This window comes from Bombus vancouverensis, chromosome 18 (assembly GCF_051014615.1).
Source record: "Bombus vancouverensis nearcticus chromosome 18, iyBomVanc1_principal, whole genome shotgun sequence".
NCBI lineage: Eukaryota > Metazoa > Arthropoda > Insecta > Hymenoptera > Apidae > Bombus > Bombus vancouverensis.
This window is the reverse complement of record NC_134928.1, coordinates 3,863,253-3,888,970: the sequence shown is the minus strand read 5'-3', so window position 1 is coordinate 3,888,970 and position 25,718 is coordinate 3,863,253. Positions and strand designations below refer to the sequence as shown.

Below are 25,718 nucleotides of genomic sequence, written 5' to 3'. Positions count from 1 at the left end.
GCATTAAAATTTAGCGCACGGAAAAAAAATAAAAACATTTTCTGATATTCAATATATTGAATTTTATTACAAAATGTATTTAGGCTACAACATGTAATATAATAATTGCGTTTGGTCTAGACCCTTACGAAAAAGAAAAGCTAAACTGCACCACATTTACTGTTATCTTGCTAAGACACTTCGTTCGTTTACGTTTCAAGGAAACATTTATAAATGCGAAAAAGTTTGGTACATGTATGAAAATGAAGTATCTCTTTATAAGTTATAAGAACCACGTTTAATACGTTTATCCAGTTTTGAGATCGAATCATTGTGTTATCATAAATATATCTTGTACGAGCTATACGAATTTTTCTAAATGCGGACATGCCATGCATAAAAGCAATACAAATGTACATGAATATATATATACATATCTTTTAAAAAAATTCATTTCACTTTCCCTGTGTTTCAATTTTTTGTTTAAAGGATAAAAAACAAATCTTCGGACATATTGAAAAGTTTCAAACTTTTTTCTTTTTCTTTAATATAAATTCGCATGATCATTGTATTATGAAAAATTAAATCTCCAATAATACTTTACAATACAATGAATGCTTTATATGGTATCAATAACCATTCGAGCATTTGTGAAAGAACTTACATTACATATTCGCATTTTCCTTGAAGCGCACCCTAAGAACGAATGGTCCGAAGACACATGTTATATTTAAAGAAGACAGTAGATTGTACATTAAACAATATACAACTGAAATATATCGTATAGATGTAAAAATCATAAAATTATCGGTAGTAAACTCTCTATTACAATATACGGCGTGTTGTAATGTGTGTATATAATCGTTCAAATTCGGTTGTTAAACGTTCGACGAAGTAAAGGAAACTATCCCAAGCAGCTAATCCTAAGATAATGATTTCCTTTTTTTATTTATATAACTTCTATTTATATTAGGTATGCACGTACTTGTGATAACTAAACAGATACATGATGATTCTTTGTGACGCAAAGACACTATCAGCTTTGCGTATCGATCAAAGAGCAGGAGGCTGTTATATGTAAAATGAAAAATGAATGTTAAAAATTATTTTATATCCTGATTATTATTTTTATTATCTTTTTTTTGCACGTAATCGTATCTGTTCAGTGAATCACTTAATCCAATTAATTTCGTTTGTATTCATTTCGTGATCAAAGCAATATTCTTCGAATATTTATCCAAGAAGTGAATTCAAGGAGTAGTTTTCTCAAAGCTGCACTGCAGCTACGAACAGCTTTGAACTTGGGTCTAGTTCATAATGATTTCTAATAGTACGAAACATTCCTTTTTTTTTTATTAGTTCTTTACATGTTGTTATTATTGTGTGTATATATATATCTTTATTTATGTATATATATATATATTTTCTTTTTTTTAAAAAGCTTGAAATATGTCTTAAAAAGATTTTCGGGAAAAAGAGCGGATGTAGAAAAAATAAGAAACAAGAAAACCATTTTAGTCTTTGTCGACAATGTTGAACGTATTAAAAAAAAAAGTCATATTCACACATATATAGCTACATATAAACGTATTTATATGTACTTTTAATTGCACTCCATAATAAAATAAAAATTTCTTCCGTTAAGTTATTTCCCCGATTATCTACACACGCTTAACGTCAGTTTTGTTAAATTTCTTTTCTCTGACTTTCTTAGAGTTGGACTTAGCAGCCTCCTGTTCTCTAATATAACTATATCCAAATGTTTTATTCTTTTATTATAATTATCAAGTAAAATTTGTAAAATACAATATACATACTACCTATCATAAATTCTTAATTTTTCTTTATAAATAATTATAGTAGTAGTCTTCACACCATTTGTTAATTTATTATAATCGGATGCCGTTCCTTTCGTTTTAATTTAAATATTACATTTGTGCCCTTTGCACTAATTCATTTTATAGTATTCTGCGTGACTGTGTATATATAATACATATAATATAATCTAAAGGACTTATTGTATTTACATATATACATGTAACAACGGCGCATAGTCCGAATTTGTTAATTTTTCTCCTGATTGCTACTAAGATCGACTTTTTCAACAGCAAACGTTTATCTGGGAGAGGACATCTACACATCTACAATGGATTCGGAAGTAACTGTGCACAAATTTCATGTGTAAATACTAATGGATGTTTAGTTAAAATTCTGGTCAGATCTTTGTATAATCCTTTCTCTAGCAACACGCAACTTCCGTTGCTACTAGCGACTGGTCTCGTTTGCTTCATATAAATTTAATCAAACTTGAACTAATTACAAAAAGCTTACAACTTTTAGGAAATAGGCTCCATTGTTAGTGATTAATATTTTTTTCCTTATTCTCGCTTGGCCAACCTCGGATTTGGTTTTGGTGGCTTTCTTTTTTTCTTTCTATTTCGAAAGTATAAATGTTTTGAACAACTGTTTGCTTAAGAGGTCAAAGAGGAAGACAATTCTAATTCTACGCCTTTTTCCTTACGTTTTAAAACAGTACAATATGTGTATAAAATAATGTTAGAACGTACATCATCATATGTTATGCAAATACTCTTTCTTTCATCATTATTTCAAACATTCCAATGCCCCAACACATATATGTATAATATATATAAAGTAGATATAAATGTATATCTACTTTTTTTTTGTATTTACGATTACATTACATCTTGCTAGCTTTTTTTATGTTTCTCTTGTACTTGTCCCTCTCGAGCAAAAGTTGCAATCTTACCTGACCGTTAAAACACCATTGTTTAATGCACCCTATATAAAGTTTTAGGGTTGGCCAAGATCTCACTCATGCTACGAATCAAGATCATCTTCTCTCTGGCTACTGAAGTATGATACTAAACCGCCAAATTCTCCAGAACCTTCTTCATCGTACTGTTTGTTTCCAGTACCAGCATCGTTTGCATGCGCTTGCTGTTGTGGTGGAGGCTGAGGGGGAGGCGGGGCTTGAATGGGTGGTTGATTATCCGCAGGAGATGAAAAGTGATCCGCGGGATACGGAGATCCTTGATATGCGGCTGCATCATCTGCTGTGGACATCGGCGGTGGTGGTGGATAGGCACCATAATGATAATTAGGAGGAGGGGGAGGATGATACGGTGAAAAATTACCAGGTGGTCGATTAGGAGGCGGTGATGGTTGTTGCATATTATGATTAACCGGTGATGCATTGGTGAAAGGAGGCATTTGATGTCTAGGACCCATTGGATTATCTGCAAACCTGGACATGGGAGGTGCCCCTCTGACATAAGGAGGAGGTGGAGGAGGTGTAGGACCACCTTTTGCTAGAGGACTTCCAGCAGCTGGTGGAATCATTGCAGGTCCAGGGCCAAGTGGAGAACTACGATCTCGATTGTTGATCGATATCGGTCCACCACCTGATGGAGAAGGATCCATTGGATGATGCGGCGTATGATATATTTGTGGACCAGGTACCCTCATTCTCATTGGCGGAGTTCCTGATCTTACAGCAGCAAAATGAGGTGGTATAGAAGATTGTCCCGCTTGTCTATATGGAGAAGGTATTCTTCCACGTGGTTGCATTTCGTAGCCTGTCCTAGGTCCGCCCATTATTTGGCCTCCAGCGTTTGGTCCACCGAAGTATTTGTGTCCCATTGCTGCAGCTGCAGCGGAGAACGATTGTGGACTACTCGATACAGGTTGAGATTGAAGCATCCTGGTGATAACGGAAGACTGTTGATTAGGTGGTAACGACGGATAAACAGACTGTGAAGTCGGAGTTTGCGAAGAAGGTGGTCCTTGTGTTGTAACAACGCCAGCAGGTGGTGTGGACGGAGCGGAACCAGAGGTGCTACTACCTGGTGTAGGAAGTACATTCGGGATTTCACCAGGTTTCATCTCCGAATTAGAATCAGTGCCCATTCCAATTAAACCAGCCTCAGCAGCAGCTTTTGCCGCTGCTTCAGCAGCTCTAGCTGCTTCCAGGGCAAGAGTCTTTTTACCCTTACCACGTCCCCTTCTTTTAGGTTTCATAGGCGATCCATCGGGATTAAAAAGTTGTCCATCTGGTCCCGTCATCATAGGAATGTGTCCTTCGCCGGTTCTTTCCGCATCAGGAGTCATAATCGCTGACATATTGGGAGTGATATTAGATGGTATGGTAGTTACCAAGTTTTGTGGCACGCTGGCAGATAAAACAGTGGTGTTTAAATTCGGAGCCCCATCTCTGCGCATTTGTTCTGCAAGAATTTCGGCTTTACTCCGACGGCCTCTCTTTTTCTTCTTTGGTACATCTCCATCAGTTCCCTCTGGCGCGTTAGGGTCTCGTTGCCTCTCAGCTGCCAATATCTCTAATGCTTTTAAACGCGCCTTTTCTAATTTTTTTGCTTCTCGTTCTTCTTTCTTCTTCTTTTTTATTTCGATAGCTGCAAGTTCTAACTGTCGTCTGGCGTATTCTTCATCCTCCATCATCATTTGTTCTAATTGTTCGTCATCTAAGTCAGCTAGTTCACCTGCTCCAAGTCCCGTTAAGGAACCTTCTGGCACATCTCCGGTGAAAGAACCTGCTACCGACATAGCCGTACTGGTTAGACCTACATTCTCTGAAAGATTATCATCAAGTTTCGTATCTATCTCTCCCATAGGATTATCTATGACATTCGCCATGATATCTTTCTCGCCATCTTGATCATCTCTTCTTTGGATAACAGAACTAAGCAAAAAGTTTTGTTTACGTGACTTGTTTTTACTTCCAGGTTTCGGACCAGGCTTTTTTCTTTGTTTTGGTGTTCCATCGTTTAACATTTTCCGTTTACCACCGGGACTCTTGCTTTTCCTAGGTTTTCTATTTTTTGGCGATTTAGTTTTAAATTTATGACCATCTTTTTTTGGATTATAAATATCACCTATAAGGTGATATTATATGTTAATTCATAATATTTCTACGTTTATATTCTTAACATTAATATGCTTTTTTCTCAATTTACCTGAATCTGAATCTTTCTCAGCATCTTCATTTAAATCTTCGCCCTCATTTACAACAAATTCATCTTCACTTTCTCCCGTTTTTCTTAATGCCTTTTTTAGCTCCTATAATATTACATTCTTTTATTTCTAAACTCCTATGTTATATAACATTATGTATTACCTCTTCGCTATCTGATGCAATTTCTTCTTGATAATTAATCTTTTTACCGCGAGTTCGCCTACTTAATATTTCTTCTTCTTCTGGTTTATTTTCATCCGGAAGACCACCGTATATAATCTGAAAATATAATTAAGTTTCAATCAAAAGTTTGTTATTATATATTAAAGTAAGTAGAATAAGATAAATTTAACATACTTTTCTCCGAATTGTTGGCGTCTTCTTTGTTCTTATTACATTATCCTGTGATAAATCGAGGAAGAACGTGTATATTAAAAAAACGATGAAATACAATTATTTCAAACAGATTATATCTATAATCTTACCTTCTTCTTTTTTTGTTGCGTTATTTCTTCGAGTGGTAGAGTGGCAGGTGTACCAGATATTTCCGAGTTTATTTCTGGTGGTTTTATATCTTTTATCTGGTTAATATGTTTGTCTTCATTATTTTCATTTAAGTTATCAAGTTTGACATCTAATACATCAGACATTATAGATTCGTTGTTTTCTAATTGTGGTTGTATCTCACACGACATTTCAATTTTTGATTCGTCATTTGACTCTTCCGTTTCGCTTTGGTTGTCAGATTCGATTATACGTTTTCTCTTCTTTTTCTTTCTATTTTTCGTCTTCGGCAATGTTTTATACCTAGATGTCGATACGTTCCTACTTCTAAAAGAAAATTTAAAAGTAAAACAATTTAAGAATTGAACAAAGAATGAACTAATCATAAATTAACTATTTAGTAATAATAATATAGGATAGAACAATAGTATCTTACCTTTTTTTCCTCTGTCGCCATGAATTATCGCTATCTTCGTTATCTGAATCCCATGTAGACCGAGATTTTTTTCTTTTTGGTCTATCGCTTTCTTCACTGTCGTCATTTACTATAAAAGGTTTATTATTACAATTTTTTCTTACCTCATATAATAATATCCATTCTAATACTAGTCAAAGAATTGATTTCGTATACTTACTAAAGTCTTCGTAACGCGTAGTTCTGGCTCTAGTGCTTCGTCGTACGGACCGCGAATCTCCTTTTCTACTACGTCGTTTTACGTCAGCAAAAGTGCTTTCATCAGAAGATGTTATATGGTCATCAAAATCTTCTTCCTCTTCAGAACTCGTACCTTTAAAATCTTCGTCACTTTCAGGATCATCTTCGCTGCTTATATCAAGACTATTCAGCTTACGATGTTTCTTACGCGACAAGAATTTCTTTACTGCTCCTTTGTCTTGTTCTTCTTCTTCCTCGTCAATACCATCCTCACATTCCATCTTATATTCTTCGTCGCTCTCTTTTTCTGATTTTTTGTCAATGTCATCTTTACCTTCTGGAGCTTCTTCAATGTTTAATACTTCATTCTTAAAATGCAGCTAGAAGAAAATTTTTATTGAAAAATTTAACATAACATAAAATTAAGCAAAAATATGTAATAATAGTTTTTTTTTACTTGCGCTTCTTCTTTTTCCGCATTCACTATAGTTGCAATGTCTTTTCCTCTTCCTTGATTTCCAGCTCCCTGAACTGCTTCTACTTCGTCTTGAATTGCAGCATTGATCATGGCATCATAGTCATTAAATTTATATTTGTTAGCGGATCGTCTTTCACGTAACTGATATACAGGTTCACTTTCTTCACTACTAGATGTTTCTGTACTTGTCGAAGATGATGCTGATGAAGATTCTATAAAAGATACAAGATATTAATTCAAGATAACAAAAATGAGTAGTAAAAAGGCAAAAGATTACCATTATCAGATTCTTGGCTAGAGGCTTTTGATCCTTTCTGATGACGTTGTGATTCATTTTTGTGAAGAACATTATCTAGACTTATACCAACAAATGCTAGTCTCTTCTTTCTTAAAACTTCATTTTCATGTCTTTTTGTCAATTGATCGTACATTTTTAAGCTTTCTCTTAATTTAATCACTAGCAAGTTCTAAAATAAAGTATTAATTTATGACACAATTTTTTTTTAAGTAAATAGCTTATTCAACAAGTATGCTGAGATTAAAAGCTTACGTGCTGACATGGAGGACAGAACCAATCACCCTCTGGTATTAACATGAGAGCAGGTCTCAAGCAAGAACAGTGCCACCCTTTATCACAAGAATCACATAAAAGTATCCATTCTGGATGATCTGCCTTACCACATTTTTGACAAGCATACTCATCATCTGCTTCTTCAACATCACTTTGAGCTATAATTAAACAATGTTGATATATTGGAGTACAATTTAGTGTTTTTTTAAGTTTGTAAATAATCATGTAATACCTTTTTGTGCAGTCCTTGCTCTTCTTAATGGCTCTGATTCTTGATCTTTTTCAAGATCACTTTCAGGCGAAAACTCATGATCGCTTTTAAAAAGCAGAGATCCTTCACTTTCTATTTCTTCTTCTTCATCCTCTTCTTCATCATTCTCATTTTCATCATCACTACTAGAACCTGAAGAACTCTGCCATGGATTTGCTTCATTAAATTTAGCAGACATTTTCTTCTTTTTCCTTTTTCTACGTTTCTTTTTAGATTTCTTTTCTTTCTCTACTTCTTTTATTGCGATTTCCTCTTCGCTTTCAGGCTAAAATTACGATAATTATATGATATGTTAATATCAACTGTACAATTGAGCAAAATAAAAAAATATACCTTTGGTTTCTTCCGCTTCTTTCTTTCCACTGAATCTTTTTTGTCTTTTCTTTCATTTGAAGTCTCTTCCTCAATCCTTCGTCTATCTGCTTCTTCTTTAATTTTTAATTGTGCTATTCTTCTAGATTGCCTTACAGGTGTTTCATCTTGAGTTAATCCTGTTTGTGTTTCAGGAACAATATCTCTACCTACCTCTAGGCCCAACACCATTTTTCCTATGAACAATATTTTTCTAGATAGTAAATTGTATGTTATCTGCGAAATATATAAACATATGAAAGGAGAAATAAAAACTTACTTTTCTTTCGTTTTTTCTGTGAAATTGGTGTCATATTTAAAGAATCATTATTGCTTGGTGTTTCATCAAGGTGGATCTCAGATGATACCTCAGAAGTTTGAATATTCTGAAATTCAGAATGTTTTGGTCGAGCTGAACGTCCACTTCCTCTATAACGCCTTCGTCTTCCTCTAGGACGTCCCCTTGTTTTCCTTCCAATTGCAACCGAATGAGTAGTACTTTGGTCATCGCTAACATCCTTAACTTCTTGATCTTCTGACTTTTCAGGGCTACATTTTACAACCTCGTCTTCTGAACTTATTGTTACAACGCGATTTTCCTCCACAGACTTTCGCAATTGCTTATCAGGTATTCGTTCCGCACGTAATTTTATTCTTTTACCTCCTATTATTTCTTCATCATTTTGTTTTGCAATTATATCTTCAGAATTTGATTCATGGGAACTATTACGTCGCTTACGGGATACTCTCGGTAATTCAGTGGAATCCAGTTTCCATCCATCATAAACGAGTTCAGATACGGGTTTAACCCGTAAGCCTATTTTTGGAGCAGAGATATCACTCTGTTCGTTATCGTCTAATTTTTTAAATGTATCATCGTCAGTACATGCTAAAGGATCCATTTCCTCGGGAACTGTACTGAATAAATTTTCATTGTCTACTTCCATTGAATCGTCAGATGATACAGAGACTGTTTTCACTTCGATACTTTGAATTTCTGAGCTTCCTTTTTTCTCGTCATTTTCGTCGTTATGTTCCTGCTCAACTTTGTTCAACACAATGTCCGCTGTATTAGATATTGTGCTGTATTCATGTTTTGCTAAATGTTTCGTGGTACTATTAGATACTACATCCCCACTTATTTTATTTTCATCAATTTCTACTTGTTTAAAATTATCCAAATTTTGACCCAATTGTACTTTAGAATTTGTTAAGTCTTCTAATATTTGTTCACTGGATTCTATATATGGAGATTTAGATTTTAATGGAGGAACATCTTGAATATTAGAAACATCGCTCAATCTCTTACTAGTTGCCTTCTTAGCATCGTTTATGATCGTCGCTGATTCTGATGTAGTTTCTTGGATATTAAATACTGCTGATTTATCATTTAAACTAGAGACAGTATTTTCAAGAAGGGATTCTGTACTTTTATTTATAACATGAAATGATTCGCTATGCTTCTCATGGTTATCTGTAGCACTCAAATTCTCTGATTTTTCAGATATAAAATTTACAAATTGTAAGTTATCTGTAGATTTGAAATCTTCTGGTATAGTTGAAATATTATTTTCATATATTTCTGATTTATCTATACCTGAGGATGTATTGTCAAATTTATCAAGTGGTAAAATATTTTGTACAGAATGTATGGTTATATCATTTTCAGACATATCTTTATTAAAATCTCCTTCATCATGTAAATGTGCAGCAAATTTATTGTCTTTATTACTAAATCCTGAAAATTCTGTCAATTTATTATATGATTCTATGATTGAAAATTCTTCTGTAACATGTTCAACTTCTTTATTTTTTATAAATTTGATATCATTATCAAAACTCGTTATTAATTTTTCTTCTATAGGTTTTACACATTGCTCTTTCAAGCCCTCGCATGATATTTCTTTTTCAACATCATTAAATTCAATGTCTTCATTTGTTTGTTTTTGGGTTTTAATTATGTTTATAGAATTTATTGTTTCAGAATCATTTCTTCCTTCAGAAATCGTATTCGTGATTTTGTCTGAAACTTGAACTAAACCATCATTTTCACTTATTTCGCCTATTACATTGTTTGTTTTAGTTAATGCTGAATTTATATTTTCTTTATTCACTGGCTCAGTTTCAGAAACGATTGATGAAACCTCCGCTTTTATTACTTCTGCACTATTACTTTCTGAAATATTAATATCTTTTTTCTCATTTATAATTAATTTTTCATTTAAATGAAATTGACTAACAATACAGTTATATTCTTCTTCAATTATTTCATTGTTAGTTATCTTCACTTCTTTATATTCAGCTTCTTCGTTTTCCATTTTCTTAAAACTATTTTCTGACACTAATTCTCTTCCTTTTTTATTAGTAACTGCATTCTGTAATTCTTCAGACAATTCTTCATCCTTTGTAATTAATTTTTGAATTGTTTGTTTTATTTTTTGTTCGTTACTAATCATTGTTTCTTCTTCTAAATCTGTAAACAAGTTATTTTTATTTTCAATTGTTTCTCTTTGAGGGCTCTCAAAAGCATCATTACTGTCATCATTGGAGTCACTGCTCTCATAATTTGCGACTAAAGACTGTTTTATTTTGTCTGGTTCTTGCAAATTCACAGGATTTATGTCTATTTGATTCAATTTTGGTTCCTCTGTCTTTGATTTTTCAATAATATATTCTTGCTGAGTATTATTTGCATTTTCTACAGTATTATTTGTAGAATTTAACTCTTCATTTTTTACATTACTGTCTTCAATATGTTTTATAATATAATCACATTGATTTATATTACTTTTTTCATCCTGTTCAATCATCTTTTTATCTTCTGAAATTATAGGCTCTATCATGGTATCAGATTTTTGCTGAATGTCTACATCATTGACGTCCTCTGTTTTTTTCCTTTCAACAACAGTACCAAATTTATTTGTTTCATCAGAAGATGAACATAATTCCAACGAAATACTACGTGTATCTCCATATGATAAGTTGTCATCAAAACATTCTTTTTCTTCATTTAGTTTAAAAGGTTCGTTATCAGACTTTGACAATTTATCATCAATAGACATATCTTTATTTGAATCTTGATCAACACAGGAACTTCGGTTTTCTAATGTTTCAATGTCAATTATATTAGATACAATCATTTCACCTTCAGCTTCAATTGCATCAGATTTAGATGGTTTAAAATTATTTGTGTCAGGTACTGTCTCTGCTAATACATTGTAAATAGAACATTCATCTTTAAAGGAAAATTTCTCAGCATCTGAATGCACTTTAGCGCTTTCGTGAATCGAAGTCTTGTGAGTGCAATTACCATCTGAGCTACTTATTGTAGGAACTAGTGAATCTTTACATTGTTCAATTAATTCCGAACTAGTAACAGTAAAATTGTCTGTTAAATCTAATTTGGTATTAACATCAGGCACAGAATTTTTGATAAATGAATTAACTGAAATTTCATTTTGTTCTGAAATTTCTATTTTTTTACTATTTTTAATGCAATTATGTGCCAAATGTACATCAGAATCAGTCAAAATTTTCATGTTCTCATTATCAGGGTTTATTAATTGCTTTTCTTGATTATGAAATTCTGGAATATTATCATTTTTGTCATTTTGTTTAGAACTTTCAACAGATAAGTCAAATTCTTTCTCAGATACATGTTCCATTTCTTTTTCTGCTAAACTATCTACTTCTTGATAAGTGGAAAATTCTTCCTTACTTGTACAACCTAATTCTGAATTTTGAGCAAAAGATGAACATGAATTATTAACAGATGTTGTATCTATTTCTAACTCGCTTTTTTTAAGTGTTGATATATCAGATGATTTGCAATCAGCTTCATCTTTAGAACAAAGAATTGGAGTTTTTACAGTTTCATCAGTGTCATTTTGTAAATCTGATATTTTATTTTGACTTCTTACTTGTTCTTCTAATGTATTACTTTCTGCTGTTGATATCTCAGGTTGCATAGATTCAATATTTGAGTCGAACTGTACTGTAGATGGTGTTACAATTGCATTCTCAAGCTTTATATTTGCATCTTGCATATTTGTATCATTCGTACTGTGAGGTTGTGAAATTATGCCTGATATTTCTGTTTCTTCAGATTTTGTATACTCGTTTTTTGTATTTTCACTACTAGTAATAGAATCCTGTACAGTAGATTTAAAATTTTCTTCTTTTGATTCAGAACTAGACAAATCTATTTCTGTCTTTTGCATTGCACAACGTCCTCCATCTACAGAATATTTCAAAGGAACTGTTTCTTCCCATATATTAGTTGATTCTCCAACCTTTTCTATTTTATTCTTATTATCATCTTCATGAAGTGGACTATTACTTGTAGGTGCATACGAATTTATTTTTAACGAGTTATTATTCATTTGAGTTACGCCAAAATCGTCTGACGTATAAGAAGTAATATCTTCCGCTGGTTTGGAAGAAGAAACACATTCATATTGCAGTGTATCAGATTTAGATTCTATAGTTGTTGAAACTGTATGATCAGATGATGACTCAAATACTTCTGCTCTGGAAGTGTATGAAATACAATTAGGACCAAAAAAAAATCTTGGTGGTGATGCAGCTGCTGGTTTGCATTCATTATCTACTTTTTCTGCAGTATTTGTCTCGTGTGAAGTTATACTGTCGGAATCACAAACATTCTCAGCAGCATCTTTATTACTTATTGACTGAGTTGTGGGTGTAATTTCTGGATAAAATTCAAGCGTTTCTGACGTATCTGCTTGACATAAGGAAATAGACGAATCACACTGCATGGAATCTTGAGAAACAGGACTTAGTTTTTGCCTCAAGGAATTTCCTTCTGTGTCCTGTGAATTTTCGGCTTCTACATTTCTTTTTTGTGAAGTTGAATTTTCATTACTTACAGAATTTCCATCTATCTTAACATTTTGATTTTTATTAGAGGAATTTTCACATTCAATTTCATTTCTTTTCTGTGATATGTCTTCTTCATTTGATATGATACTACTGTCACATTCTGGTTTTTCTTCTGGTTTTCCAACATCCCATCTCGATATCCTTTTTACAGAACTGTTAGAATTTTTTGGTATTATTTGAATGCCCAATGATGGTTTGAACTTGGACTTTTCTTGTGTTGAGCCTACAGTTTGCCGATTACTTCTTACATTAATACTTGATTGCGGATAATTTCTGTTTAATTTTATGGTATTTTTACTTGTTATTAAAGATCCGGTAGACACTTCATGTATAAGGCTATCTTCGCCTAAATTTTTACTCGGCAATAGAGAAGAAGTAGCAGAATCAGCTTCATTTTTTGATTCGTTGCTTTCTTTATTGTCAGTTGATGTATCCTCACCAGGATTACCTGTCTGACACTCTTCACCAGATCCTTCTCCATAAAAAAAAATTATGGGCTCTTCTACAGCTTCTCCAAGAGCAGGATTAACTGCATCACAATCACTACCAGATCCTTCACCTTGAATCATTATCATTGGTTCCTCAATGGTTTCACCAACTTCATCTCTCCAATTACTACTCATTATTGATCTCTTATCCATGGAACTTCTAATTGGTATTACATCTGCTCTTATTCTCTTTAATATGTCTTGTTGCATATCATCTCCTTCTAATGGACGTTTTATCGGTGTTGGATTCATTCTTAGAGCCGTAATTTTACTCGGATCTGGAAGTATGGTATAATTTGGTAATCTGTGATCTTCTTTATTAGATATTCTCGAAGCATTATGATATGAAGCAGGAGGCATATCGTAACCAGGAAATGACATTTGTCGTTTACTTAAATCTGTTACCATGCTATGATTACGCATCATCACAGCCCGAGCATCATATGGTAAATTTGTAACTTCCGGTTTGTTTATCTTCTTCGTACTGAGGTCCATTTCTCTATGTTGAAAATCTTGCGCCCTATATCCGGCAGAAGGTAAATCGATAGTTTTGTTAAATTTTCGACTAGATAAATCGATTCCGGAGAAATCCATTGGCCTGTTTTGCTCATTTGTGTTCTCCCATCCTCTTGGTGATGTCGATAAATCCATACCTCTATGTTCTCTAAGCGAATTCACTTTATCTATCTTTCTTGCACAAAAATCTTGTGGTATTCTATCATCATCTCCATTTATTATATTTCCCACAATACTTCCCGATCGCGCTAGGTTTTCAGCAATTTTCTCTAATGATTTTGCTCCACTTGGCTTTTCAAGTTTTTCAGATTGCATCCTCACAAGGTTCGCAGCCAGTTGATCTATTGGCTTCACAGACAATTTATTATGAGTTGTTGGCATGTCAGCAGAAGTAAAAAGAAAACTATTTTTATTAGATAACTTGTCTAGTGATTTCATAACTTGATCTGCTGAATCTTCATATTTCTTTGTTATATTCAATGTATGTGTTATTCCAGTAATTACTTTTTCTTCATGTAATTGTTTCATTTCGGAAACATTTACTAACTTAAGAGGAGATGTAATAACAGGTGTTTCAATTGATTTAAGAGGCACTGATTCTTCAGAATCAATTTTTGAATTACTCACTATTGTATGCTCTTCAGATTTGTATGTTTCTACAGGTTTAGTATCATTAGATACAATAGTAGTAACCATCGTTTTCTGAATAGTGCTTAATTCTTTCTCTTGTGATGAAACTGTTTCTTTTTCTGATAATGTATCAACCTTAGCATTTAAAATTTTAAGGGGACATGATGATAATAAAGGGGGTGTTTCAACAGGATTTGATTCTACCATTTCATTTTGTATTGTCTGCTGAGAATCATCTTCCTCTGTATTTTGTTTAAAACTTTCATCATTTGTTAATTCATCTTCACCATCCACATCTTCCTCAGCATTACCAGCCTCATTAATGTCATCTTGTTCTCTTTCATCCTCAAAATCTTCACCTCCGCTCTTATCTAATTCTTTTTCATCAGATCCTTCCATGTGAATGCCATTTTCCTGTACAACTTCATCCTCCAAACTTGGTGATGTAGTTATTTGTCCCGTATCAATAATAGGTTTCTCAGAAATTTCTAAACTATTACTATCTTCATTAATTGGAATAGCTCCAATTTCTCCATTTGATAAGGTATTTATAAGATTAACTACTCCTTCTCGATCCCTAACAATATATTTAAAGATTTTAAAATAAGAATTTAAAATGTAAATAAAAAGAAATTCACATTTATATTGAACACATACTTAGCTACAAGTTCCCAATTTTCTTCATCTATATCTTCTTTATAAACCCTTATATTGCACTCTTCATCAAGTTGACACCAATAAGCTAAACCAGATTTATCTCTTCCTAAAGGTTCTACCCGTAATTCCTTAGCTGCTAATTTATTTACTTCATTTTTAAACTTTTGATTTAGGTCAAACTGTGTTTCTAAAAGAACCTGCAATGAAAAAAACTTATGTAAAAAAAATTGGCATATATGATCATATAAATATAACATTGGAAACATGAACATAAGCATTCTTTATCTAATATTTTACAATATATAATAGAATAATTATATTTATACTTTAAGTAGTCGTAGTTTAACAGCAATACGGGCTTTTTTGTAACCAAAACGTTCAAGTTCCCATCCATCTTGATTAGAATATGTATGACAGAATTTAACCAGTGCACGTTCCCATTTTTCTGGTGATACTGTTTTACGTGTTTTTCGTAATAATTTGATGTGGAGATCTATCAATTGTTGTGGTACTAAAAAAAAAAACAATTGATTGTAAATAGAAATAAAAACATGTATAAAAAGTATTAAATATTTATATTTTTGCACAAATAAAATTAAGAAATATCTTTGAAATATTTTCATTAGAGATATATTATTATAAAATTACAAAATTGTATGTAGTAACCTAAAATTTTTATTTACAAATGCATAGCCAATAAGAGGCTAACAGTAATTCATAAATCATTTTTGTTATATAGTATTAGAGTCATTAAAATGTGTATTTTTAAATCATTAATTTGACACACGATTCATAACTCGTAATCACGTGTAACTGAGGTTGACAACAGGGGAGGTGGCAGCACATGAGAAAATAACAACAGTAGATAGTAAATTGAACTAAACTGTCAATAATAGCATTATTTAAATGAAATGATGAATTTGATGTAAATAATTATCAATCGCATATTACTAATTAATTAGTAAATTCTCTTATTGTTAACTGTTGCTACACAAAGTAAACAAATAGGAAGACAAAGATCTTTAAGAATGATGTGTAGAATTCCGATGAAAAAAAGGGGATGAAAACAACTATAAATTTAGTGCTCGTGGTTGTTCAGTATAAAATAATTATTTGAAAGTAATATTAGAATTATAAAAAAATACGGAATAGCATAAAATTTGAGAAGAAAACGCGAAATCGCGAAAGATAACTAATAGCACACGCGAGACTTTTGGCCCCGCGGGGGCGGGTCAATCATTCTCTCTCTCTTTTCTGCACATACACGTATGCATGCAGGTGTTACTCACCCTCCTGTGTGTTTTCAAGCATCTCTTGAAGGCGCGCAATATCAGGATAAACGATACCACAGGACTTGCCGAAGCACTCGAGAAACGAACAAATCACCGCGAAATTTGGGTCACTCGCGCAAGAGGCTTCGTTATCGGACGCCATTTTTCCGCCGCTTCTCTCTGGGCCCGTCGCCGCTAGGCGATATACTACGCTAGGCGACCTAACAACTCGTATCGCATTTTCGTCAAATTACTTTCGATCGTCACTGCTGTTTCACAGCACGTTTATGAAAAAAAACCTGTTAACGTAGTTAAAAAAAAAGAAAAACGACAGAAAATCAATGTTTTAGAACGTTCGAACACCGCTTCCCGCTTCGTTGCTTTCGTTACCTTGATTGTTCTCTACCTGCTCTACTCACACCCGCATCAAAACCACAAACGAACACGCGCGTCCAACAGAGACAAATGAAAACGATAAAGGACAGAAGCGAGAAAAAACACACGCGCACGTACTTGTATTGTTGTCTTAAACTCCCACTCTATTTTCGTATCGTTCAGACATTCAAGAAAACGAATACTTTCTCACGCGCCTTCTCTTCTTCGTTCACTTTACACTTTTCCACATATCACGATGCTTACCACAAACACACTCATACATACAAGTAAGAAGATCGTTGCGTCTCCCGAGTATATACAAGATGTGTAATGTGTGCACGCGCGCGCGCGCGCGCGCACCTTCGGGCGCAATAATAACGATGCACGTAATCGTGGGGGTATCGCCTTTCCTGGACGAACGTTATTCGTACCTCGCTGTTCTATCAGCGAGACTTGTTACTGTCGAATCACAGGGTATATTAGCAGCGCAGAAATAATAACCACCACAATGACAATGAAAACAGCCCCCTTCCTTGCACCACGGCGCACTGGACATCGCCTTCAGGTCCGGGCTACGAAACATTTGGAGGGTTCTCAACCTGCGTATGGCGCGGTACTCGAGTACCTGCCAAGCTTTAAGCCATCTCTACGGAATTATATCCTTTAACTAAACTTTTTTATATTCTATCTCCATTAGATTTGCTTGTCGTGTCGTCTAGTATCGGATTACCGTTCCAATAAGCATAAGTTGTCTATTTATACAGTCCATTTGTTCGGTGGTACCATTGAAATTCGATTATATTGAAAGAGCGCGAAAAGTTTACGGTAGAACGTCAAACGCACATTTCAAGGTTTCCCCGACCGACGCTGTCGCTCAATGACGTAGTTCTGCGTAGTTTCGTATAATTTCGAACAGCGGGAGTAACGATTCGATTAATTAGGGCTAACCAAAGGAAATGGAATTTTTGTTTTTTATCTATTACGTTCCTCTCGTGAACACTCGCGAATTTAACGAATTATAAAAACAAACCCGATTCTTAATGAATTGCACACGAACATGTGTACTCTACTCCATTTAGATTCTGTCACACCGTTTATTGTAATTTTTACATGGCCTTATACTCTATAGTGCTATACATCAAACACAGTAAACACGCCGACGTTTCATAGCAAGCTGAGATTGTGCGACTGCTGCGATCGATCGCGAGAGTCAGAAACACGAGCGATGTATACCTATATGCAGCGTAGAGACAAGACTCCTTGTCGACACCATTATGTTACAAGTAAATGGTAAAAATGTCCTTTTAGTCGTAACGACTATTTTTAAATTGTATTTTTCCAATTGTAGATGAAAGAATATTTCCGAGCAATAGTTTTGTTCCTTTCAACAGGAGGTGAAACGGAAATCCATTGAACAGATCGATAAACAAAGTTTTTAAAATATGAAACTTTGTGGTAGACGGTGCTGCCACGAGTACTTTCAAATCGATAGCGCGGGAGACATTTTCACAAGATTATCGATTATATGCTTGTTTTGTGAAATTATAAACTTCGATTAACAATTTTGCAAAGTTATCACGTGCATTTCGTATTTTATATAATTTAATTGTATCAAATTCGTACAAGCATAGTATAATATATCTTGAATAATTATTCGGTGTATATTATATATACGTCTATGTTTATTCACCATGTTTATTGAATCGTTAAAAAAATTGAATCACGTTTTATAAAACTATTTTTACTGTATCTATTCGGTATTGAATAGCATAACAATACGAATAATTCGTGAAATATAAAATGTTTATTTTCGAGTGAAAGTTTACAACTTTGCATCAACAACTTCTATTATCATTATTGTATTATATAAACGTTTATATTTACAACATATATTAAAAAGTCATAATATTATGTAATTTGTTGGATTCAATAATATTTGACACTTGTTAATTCTCTTTCATACATTCTACACTTCGTCATTTGTACCTGAGTGGACTACTTTCTTTTTGTCTGCTGTACATTTTTCTATTTGCCATTCTTAAGCTAGAAGTTTCAATTATTTAGGATTTCATTCGAATACATAGCACCATATAGACTGTTAAATAAACAAAGTAACTATTTATAATTTTGAATTATGTTTTAATTGGGAATTACTGATAAAATACTTGAAATGAAATCTTATTTGTATGAAAATATACAGAACGATAACAGTAGTTATCGAAATAATATGTAAATACATTTGTTAATCAGACTCTATTTTATATTTATATTTGCTTTCCACATTTTATGCTTTCGATAAACTGTTCATAAAAAATATAGCTTTTTCTGATTGAAAATTAATTATAATTAATCAATACAATATACTACAATTTTGAATCATTATGTATCTCTGATTTACATATATATGTAAGTGATATATACGATGTTTCTTGTCTACTAAACATTTATAGCATTTTTGTTTTAGAAAATATAAAGAGACAGGTAATATTCATTATATCAAATTTTGTTCATAAAACTTTTTATTTTGATAGAAATCTCCTATTTGTTTTATTTTTCATATAGTTCTAATTATTTAACGACATTATAGAATAATTTCATAATTATTATGTAACCTTAAAATATATATAAAAATTCACTATATATAAAATAGATCATGTACAATTTAAAAACGTATTTTATTGTAGTATTATTTATTTTTATACTATTTTCCTAATATTGCTTAGAAATGTGTGTTTAGTGGGAAAATGATGTAATCTCGAGAATGAAGAAAATACTGTTTACTGATAGTAATTTGTAATAAATGTAGCTAAAACAATAAATAAAGTGTTTCTTTTATTAGTGTCATGAATGTATAATTTAATGTAAAAAAATATTTTGAAGATAGTAATATTATATTATGAAAGAGATTATAATCAATTGCAAGATATTATGTGGAAAGCAAATTGATGCTTTGTATATATTTACATTTATTTTTAAAAAACATTTGTGTACTGTATAAATCAGACTTAATCACGCATTCACATACACACATGCGTGCGCAAGCACACACAGGCCCGTACGCACACATATAATATGCAGCTTTTAGGAAGTATGCATATATTAAATAATATATGATTATGCCCTGTAATACGACCAACTCAGTTTTCTGATATAAATCAAGAGTATTAATAATACCGATTTAAGGAATCTTGTAGATCCGTAAAATAATCTATACGAAAGTAAGTAGTTAGTAACGAGAAGCTCGTATAAATACTACTATAATGCTTTGAGATAAGACAATGAGAAAATACAGGGTGGTTGGTAACTGGTGGTACAAGTGGAAAGGAGGTGATTCTACGCGAAAAAAGAAGTCGAAAATATAGAATAAAAATTTTTCGTTTGAGGCTTTGTTTTCGAGAAAATCGACTTTGAATTTTCGCTCGATTCGCGTATGGTACGTTATAATGGACCTCACTGTAGATCGTTGTCTCGATGGAAAAATTAAAAAAAAAAAAGAAGCTTTATTACCAACCACTCTGTATATTAAACTATTAGAGTATAGTTTTCAAATGAAATCTTGTACCAAGCTGAAAAGCCAAGGAAGATATTTTTTGTATATAAAAGAGGGCTCAAGAAATGAAACTTAAGATAAAATATTTACTTATACAAAATCACTTGGATGCCCTTTGCGCTGTAATAGTTTTAAGTTGCTGTTTATATATTTCAGCTTCTTCCTCTTTTTTTTGAAGCCGTTTACGATACTCAGCTGCTTGTCTTCGTGCTTCTGCCAATTGTCTATTCAGTAACGCAATATCCATAACTGGTTCATTATTATGCGTTGGATCATCTTCGACAATTTCTTCTATATCATCGTCTAATTGTAAAATTATTGGTTCCGTCATTTTTGCGGGCGAATTAATGATTTTACTCTGTTAAAATCATTAAACATAAATATAATAAAAGTTATAAACATGCATTAATCTGATTGTTTTCATTTAATATCTGATTTCACACCTCTGATGGAGATATTAAGTTTTTCGATTGTGTAAGTGTTGATACAGGCGTAGTATTAGAAATTGAAGAAATAAACAATTTTCCAGCTTTATTATCCACAGAAGATCTTTTCAATATATTGGGTCCTCTGGATGTAAGGGTGGGTGTATTATGACTTAAAATTTGATCTGCTCTAATTGCTATCACTTTCCTAGGAGTTCCTTTCTTTCCAGCTACGTGAAGTCGTTTCATTCCTATTGAAGAATTTCTTGTTAAGTTTAGAGCAAGTTTACCTGCTTCTGTAAGAATAAATTATCGATGTCGATAAATATAAATATGTATAGCAAAATGTATATCTCATTAAAGTATTTTGTACCAGTTAAAACAACTGTTCTTCCACTTTCCATTGCATTTTCAACAATAGATGAATCATTATCTACAGGTATCATTGTGATTCCATGTGCTTCTAATAACCTAAATTTTTTGTTGATTCCCCCAATAGTTGTAATATCTTTGCGTTTCTTGCTATTATTAATATTATTTGTATCAGTAATTTCATCCACACCTTCGATTTCTTTGTCTCGATCAACATCAACATTTGGTCCAACATGAATTTGTTGAAAGATCATTCGTGGCTTTTTTCCCATTTGCACTAGATATTTAATAAAAAGTAGTAGTACTATTAATCAAGTTTGACATTCAAAATCTTACTGATTAAAATATCAAGTGATATACCTTGTGTAATCTTTTTTTTTTGTTGTGAATCTTGCTGTGGAAGTTCAAACTTTTGTTGTTCTTCCTCTCTTTCAGATTCTAACTGTATTAAATTATGAGTTGCTACTTCAAGTTCTGCTGAATTTGCTTGATTTTGTTGATGTGCTCTAATACCTATAATTTCTCTTTCTTGTTGCAATATGTCTACTAAGTCTAGCCTATCATGTTCTAATGCAAGACTAATTGGTGTTTTGTCAAATTTACTAGTTGCATTTGCATCTGCTCCATGTTCTAATAAAACATGCATTACTTCTACATGTTCCCTTTCTACCGCCCAATGTAAAGGCGTCATTTTTAACTGCAAATGTTTTTTGCATTAAATATATGATACACGAAGTTTATTTTTACGATTTTATGTTAATTACCATATCTCTGCTATCGACATCTGCACCATAATTAAGAAGTAACTGTGTCATCTGATGATGGCCTTCATATGCAGCCATATGTAAAGGCGTTCTATCCACTTTTGTTCTTGCATCTCTTGAAATTCCTGCTCTAAGTAAAACCTCAGCAGTTTCTGTATGATTATTTTGTGCAGCAAAATGTAATGCACTTGTACCCAACTGTCAAAAAATATTATTTCATTATGAATTACTATATAACTGTAGAAGTTTATTATGAAAATATATACCCAATCCGTAGTAAATGGTGCACCTCTGCACATTAGATCACGGACACTGTCAGTATCCCCATATTTTGCACTAAAAAGTAACTGCTTTCCTAATTCCACTATTGATAAGGCATCTTGAGAACGTGCTCGATGAGATACATCACAGGAAAGGATTTCAACCTATGAAGTATGTACAGATGAAACAATATGCCTAAAGAATGATTATATGAAACAGATTTATATGAAATTATACATACAGGAATAAGGGTGTCTGAGTCCAGACCCTCAATATCATTAGTGCAAATACTTTCTGCTTGCATTTTTGTATATTTAACTCAATCCCCTTCTTTCTGATGCACGCTAAAATCAAACGATCCATAATAATTGATATCATTGGGACTTGTTTTAATATAAAAAGGGCTAGTTGTGACCATTCCATTTTTCACTCAGTAATTCGTCAGTGTTGTTCGACCTTGAAGTGCCGGGATCGAAAGTAGGTCGACAAATTAAAATTTGAAGATCAATTCGATAAAATTAACACGATTTATTTATTTTTGCCTACTTGTTCGGAAACGTAGCATGTATATTTTTCAAAATTTTCTTCAGTACAGGATGTTTTTATTTTGCCATTTCAGATTGTGAGGAACTTCCTGTTCCTGTTCATTAAACGGAAGTCCCATGCCATAGGCCCCGTGTTTTGTGCCCAAAAGCGATTCAAGTCGATTGTAAATAACATTGAAGAAAGTTATACTTACGACCAGTACATTATTCTTGCTTTTTAGCAATTTTTCCAACAATTTTCGAGCGCACACACTCACTTTGAGGAATTGTTCCTCCCCTCAGCCTTCTCGATTTACCGTCTTGGTAAAGTTTTATGAAAATGGCGACACCTTGGCGCCATTCCTAATACAATTTTATCATTGTTCTAAGCAGTTTTTAATGTCAATTTGGACGTATTTTTGTGGTTAGAGGTATCCTTTTATGTAAAGTTGTAATTTTTTTAGCGCATTTTAATTACTTTATTTGAAATGATACTGAATAGTAGTCAAATATGTTAAATAGAGCGTATTACAGCGCCACATTGTGGTACACGTGAAAAGTATCTTACATTAAACAGGTTAGGTGTATTAAATTCGAGTAAGATTAGGTTACGTTGTAAAGTTTTACTCACAGTTGTATACATACATAGATATGTACATGGCTATGGTCATATACACGTCGTGTATAGGACCGCGATTTTATTTGTATAATAATTTTATTTATATAATTATAGATAAAAAAAGCGGAATAATTATTGTAAAATGTAACATTCATTAGCTATATAATAAATAAATTGTATGAAATCAAAATATTTGATTAAATGAATATAATAAATATTTATGATATGACGAACATTTATTGTTTGTTATTCATTTGTATCTAAATAATCAAATAATATACGAATATATATATATATATATATCCATATATACACATACATGAAAATTATGCATTTTACATAGTATGCGATCAAAAGTCAGAAAGTATTCTGTTTGTTCTTACGCCGTTTCCTAACTTTTTATATGCAATGAAAGTTGTGTAAATCGTTCATTTTAAACATATATTTTAAAAACGTTGTTAGTAATACTTTATCTGAAATATGTATTTATTAATTTTCCTGAAATAATACTTTTGTTTTTTATATTCTTTTTAGTTTATAACTTTCCGTTTTTTTATTCTTTTTTTCTCTTCTTCTAGTATGCTTGTTTACATTCCGATCCTTCCTTTTACAATTCGTCCTATAATTAACCCAATATCACAATCTATACATTTTATCATGCAATCATCGTGCGGAGAAAATATATGTATATAGACACAAAGGATGCACATAACTTTGATGTATTTATATAAATGAAAGGTAAGTGGTATGGCTGGAATCACAGACAAGACATAAATTTTATGTCTTGTTTATGGTTATAATTTATTCCACATTACGCTTCATACGACGTTATAATTTATAGAGGGGGTAATAAATCCTCTGAATAGTTGGTATTATAGAATATATTCATATTCGTATATGATCATCAATGAGGTACGGAATAGACGTGACATCTGTGATGACATCGTGATATCCAATGCTTTTTCGTGTCACGTTTACCTGATCCTCCATACCATTTTTGTATCGCATGTGACATTATCGATTCAGTGCAGTAGTAGCACAATCAATGCAAAAATGTTAGAGATTAATAAATCATATAAAATGTATGTATGTATATTATCTTAAACTTAGCAAAAAAATAGAGTTTTATTAAAAGAATTTTAATAAGATTCGGAACAAATTAAATTTTTTGAGTTAAGATGATCTTGATATTTTCAGTGGAAAAATATGTAAAAATTAATTTTTAAAGAATAAATTATATGGCACTATCAGAAGCGAAGTTTCGTGAGTTAGGGCAAATTCTCGGTGGGCTGGTAGAGATTTGAGGCCGTTTTACGTAGAATTTAATCTTTGTACCAAGAACAATGTGGATAAAGTTATAGCAGTAAATTCTTTCTAATTGTCGTAAACAATAAGAAAACATGTATGCTAGACATCAGGACCGAGATGCCCATTGGAGAGCTTGGAAAACTTCAGGTCAGTCGGTAGGGATTGGTAATCGCTGTACATAAAATTTAATTAATGAACTAAAAGTGCAGGACCAGTAAAAATCGATCATATCGATAATCTCCCAGTAAAAATTTAAGTTCCAGTCCGTCCCTGGGTACGTTAACAGAAATTAATGATAAAGCTAAAAAAAAGGGTAATATGGTACAGGTTAGCCATATCCCAATTAGGGCAGTCTTACATGATTAATTAATATTTTATCTATTTAATCTCCAACTATTGTTATCTTATCTTACTACTATCATCTTTAGTTTTTAGAACTTTTTTATTCTTACTATTTAATTGTGTTGTAGTATGATATATGTATATTCGTAATTTCATCTGCTTCGATATTTTTAAACGAATATTTATGTTAATTATTTGAAGATTATTTAAATAAAAAATCGTTTTTATTTATTACTGATTATTTATATCCAAAAATTATTTAATATATTATATTATGAACACAATTATCTTGGCTTGGAAATTTACATCTGTATATCATTTAATCATATTGTAAATTGATAGTATTTCTTATTGATAGTAAATTCTTTCGGAATTTAGTCAGTAAGAATGATCAAGATCATTGAATAAGGATACTAATAACATTCGTTATCACAATCTTTTAGTTTGCACTCAGTTTGCAAATTTCTTGGGACATTACTTTTAAAATAGCATAGGGTTCAATAAGTTTCTTGATCAAATATTATTGCAACTTCTTTACATTGAATTTTTCTTTGAATAAAAAATTTCATTAATTAACAGAAGTAAATTCATCTTTGAAAATCAGCCGACTTTTTAAAGGAATATTTGCAAATTGTAGCTCATCTACAAATATTAATTACCATGAAAAGTTACCTGATACAGGAGTAGAATATCTAAACAAAATTATTATTATTTAAATAATTATTACTATCGATAAATCATAATTATTAAATAATAATTGAATTATCATTATAAAATACAATTTAATTGTAATTGTTGAATATATAGTACATTTGTATTGTAGTGAGAGTGAGGGAACGTAGAGCGAAAACACACACAAGTATGTATCCTCTCCCTAGTATGTGCGTGAGCGTCGCACAATAGTCTAGGCCA

The 25,718-nt window shown here is 32.2% G+C and overlaps 2 protein-coding genes across 4 annotated transcripts; both read right to left on the bottom strand.

Annotated features, from left to right (window-relative positions):
• Window positions 1–37: 37 nt before the first annotated feature.
• LOC117160381 (uncharacterized) lies at window positions 38–17,171 on the bottom strand. The gene is made up of 17 exons (XM_033341101.2): window positions 16,657–17,171; window positions 16,285–16,565; window positions 15,322–15,506; window positions 14,996–15,192; window positions 8,083–14,915; window positions 7,785–7,999; window positions 7,413–7,716; window positions 7,160–7,338; window positions 6,887–7,076; window positions 6,589–6,821; window positions 6,112–6,511; window positions 5,913–6,021; window positions 5,458–5,803; window positions 5,330–5,374; window positions 5,135–5,251; window positions 4,974–5,076; window positions 38–4,892 (listed from the first exon to the last, which is right to left on the bottom strand). The coding sequence occupies exons 2-17, from the start codon at window positions 16,427–16,429 to the stop codon at window positions 2,821–2,823; spliced, it is 11,673 nt and encodes a 3,890-aa protein (XP_033196992.1). The 5' UTR covers window positions 16,430–16,565; window positions 16,657–17,171; the 3' UTR covers window positions 38–2,820.
• Window positions 17,172–18,426: 1,255 nt separating this feature from the next.
• On the bottom strand, window positions 18,427–23,072 carry Atac3 (Ada2a-containing complex component 3). Of its 3 annotated transcripts, none has more exons than XM_033340957.2 (8): window positions 22,753–23,072; window positions 22,255–22,357; window positions 22,019–22,177; window positions 21,753–21,950; window positions 21,349–21,685; window positions 20,990–21,265; window positions 20,635–20,867; window positions 18,427–20,549 (listed from the first exon to the last, which is right to left on the bottom strand). In XM_033340957.2, the coding sequence occupies exons 2-8, from the start codon at window positions 22,315–22,317 to the stop codon at window positions 20,292–20,294; spliced, it is 1,524 nt and encodes a 507-aa protein (XP_033196848.1). In that variant the 5' UTR covers window positions 22,318–22,357; window positions 22,753–23,072; the 3' UTR covers window positions 18,427–20,291. The 3 variants fall into 3 exon arrangements, with proteins under 3 accessions (XP_033196848.1, XP_033196846.1, XP_076482443.1); XM_033340955.2 differs by having other exon boundaries at window positions 20,635–20,912; window positions 22,753–23,069; XM_076626328.1 differs by lacking the exon at window positions 22,753–23,072 and adding an exon at window positions 22,560–22,732 and having other exon boundaries at window positions 20,635–20,912.
• Window positions 23,073–25,718: the final 2,646 nt, after the last annotated feature.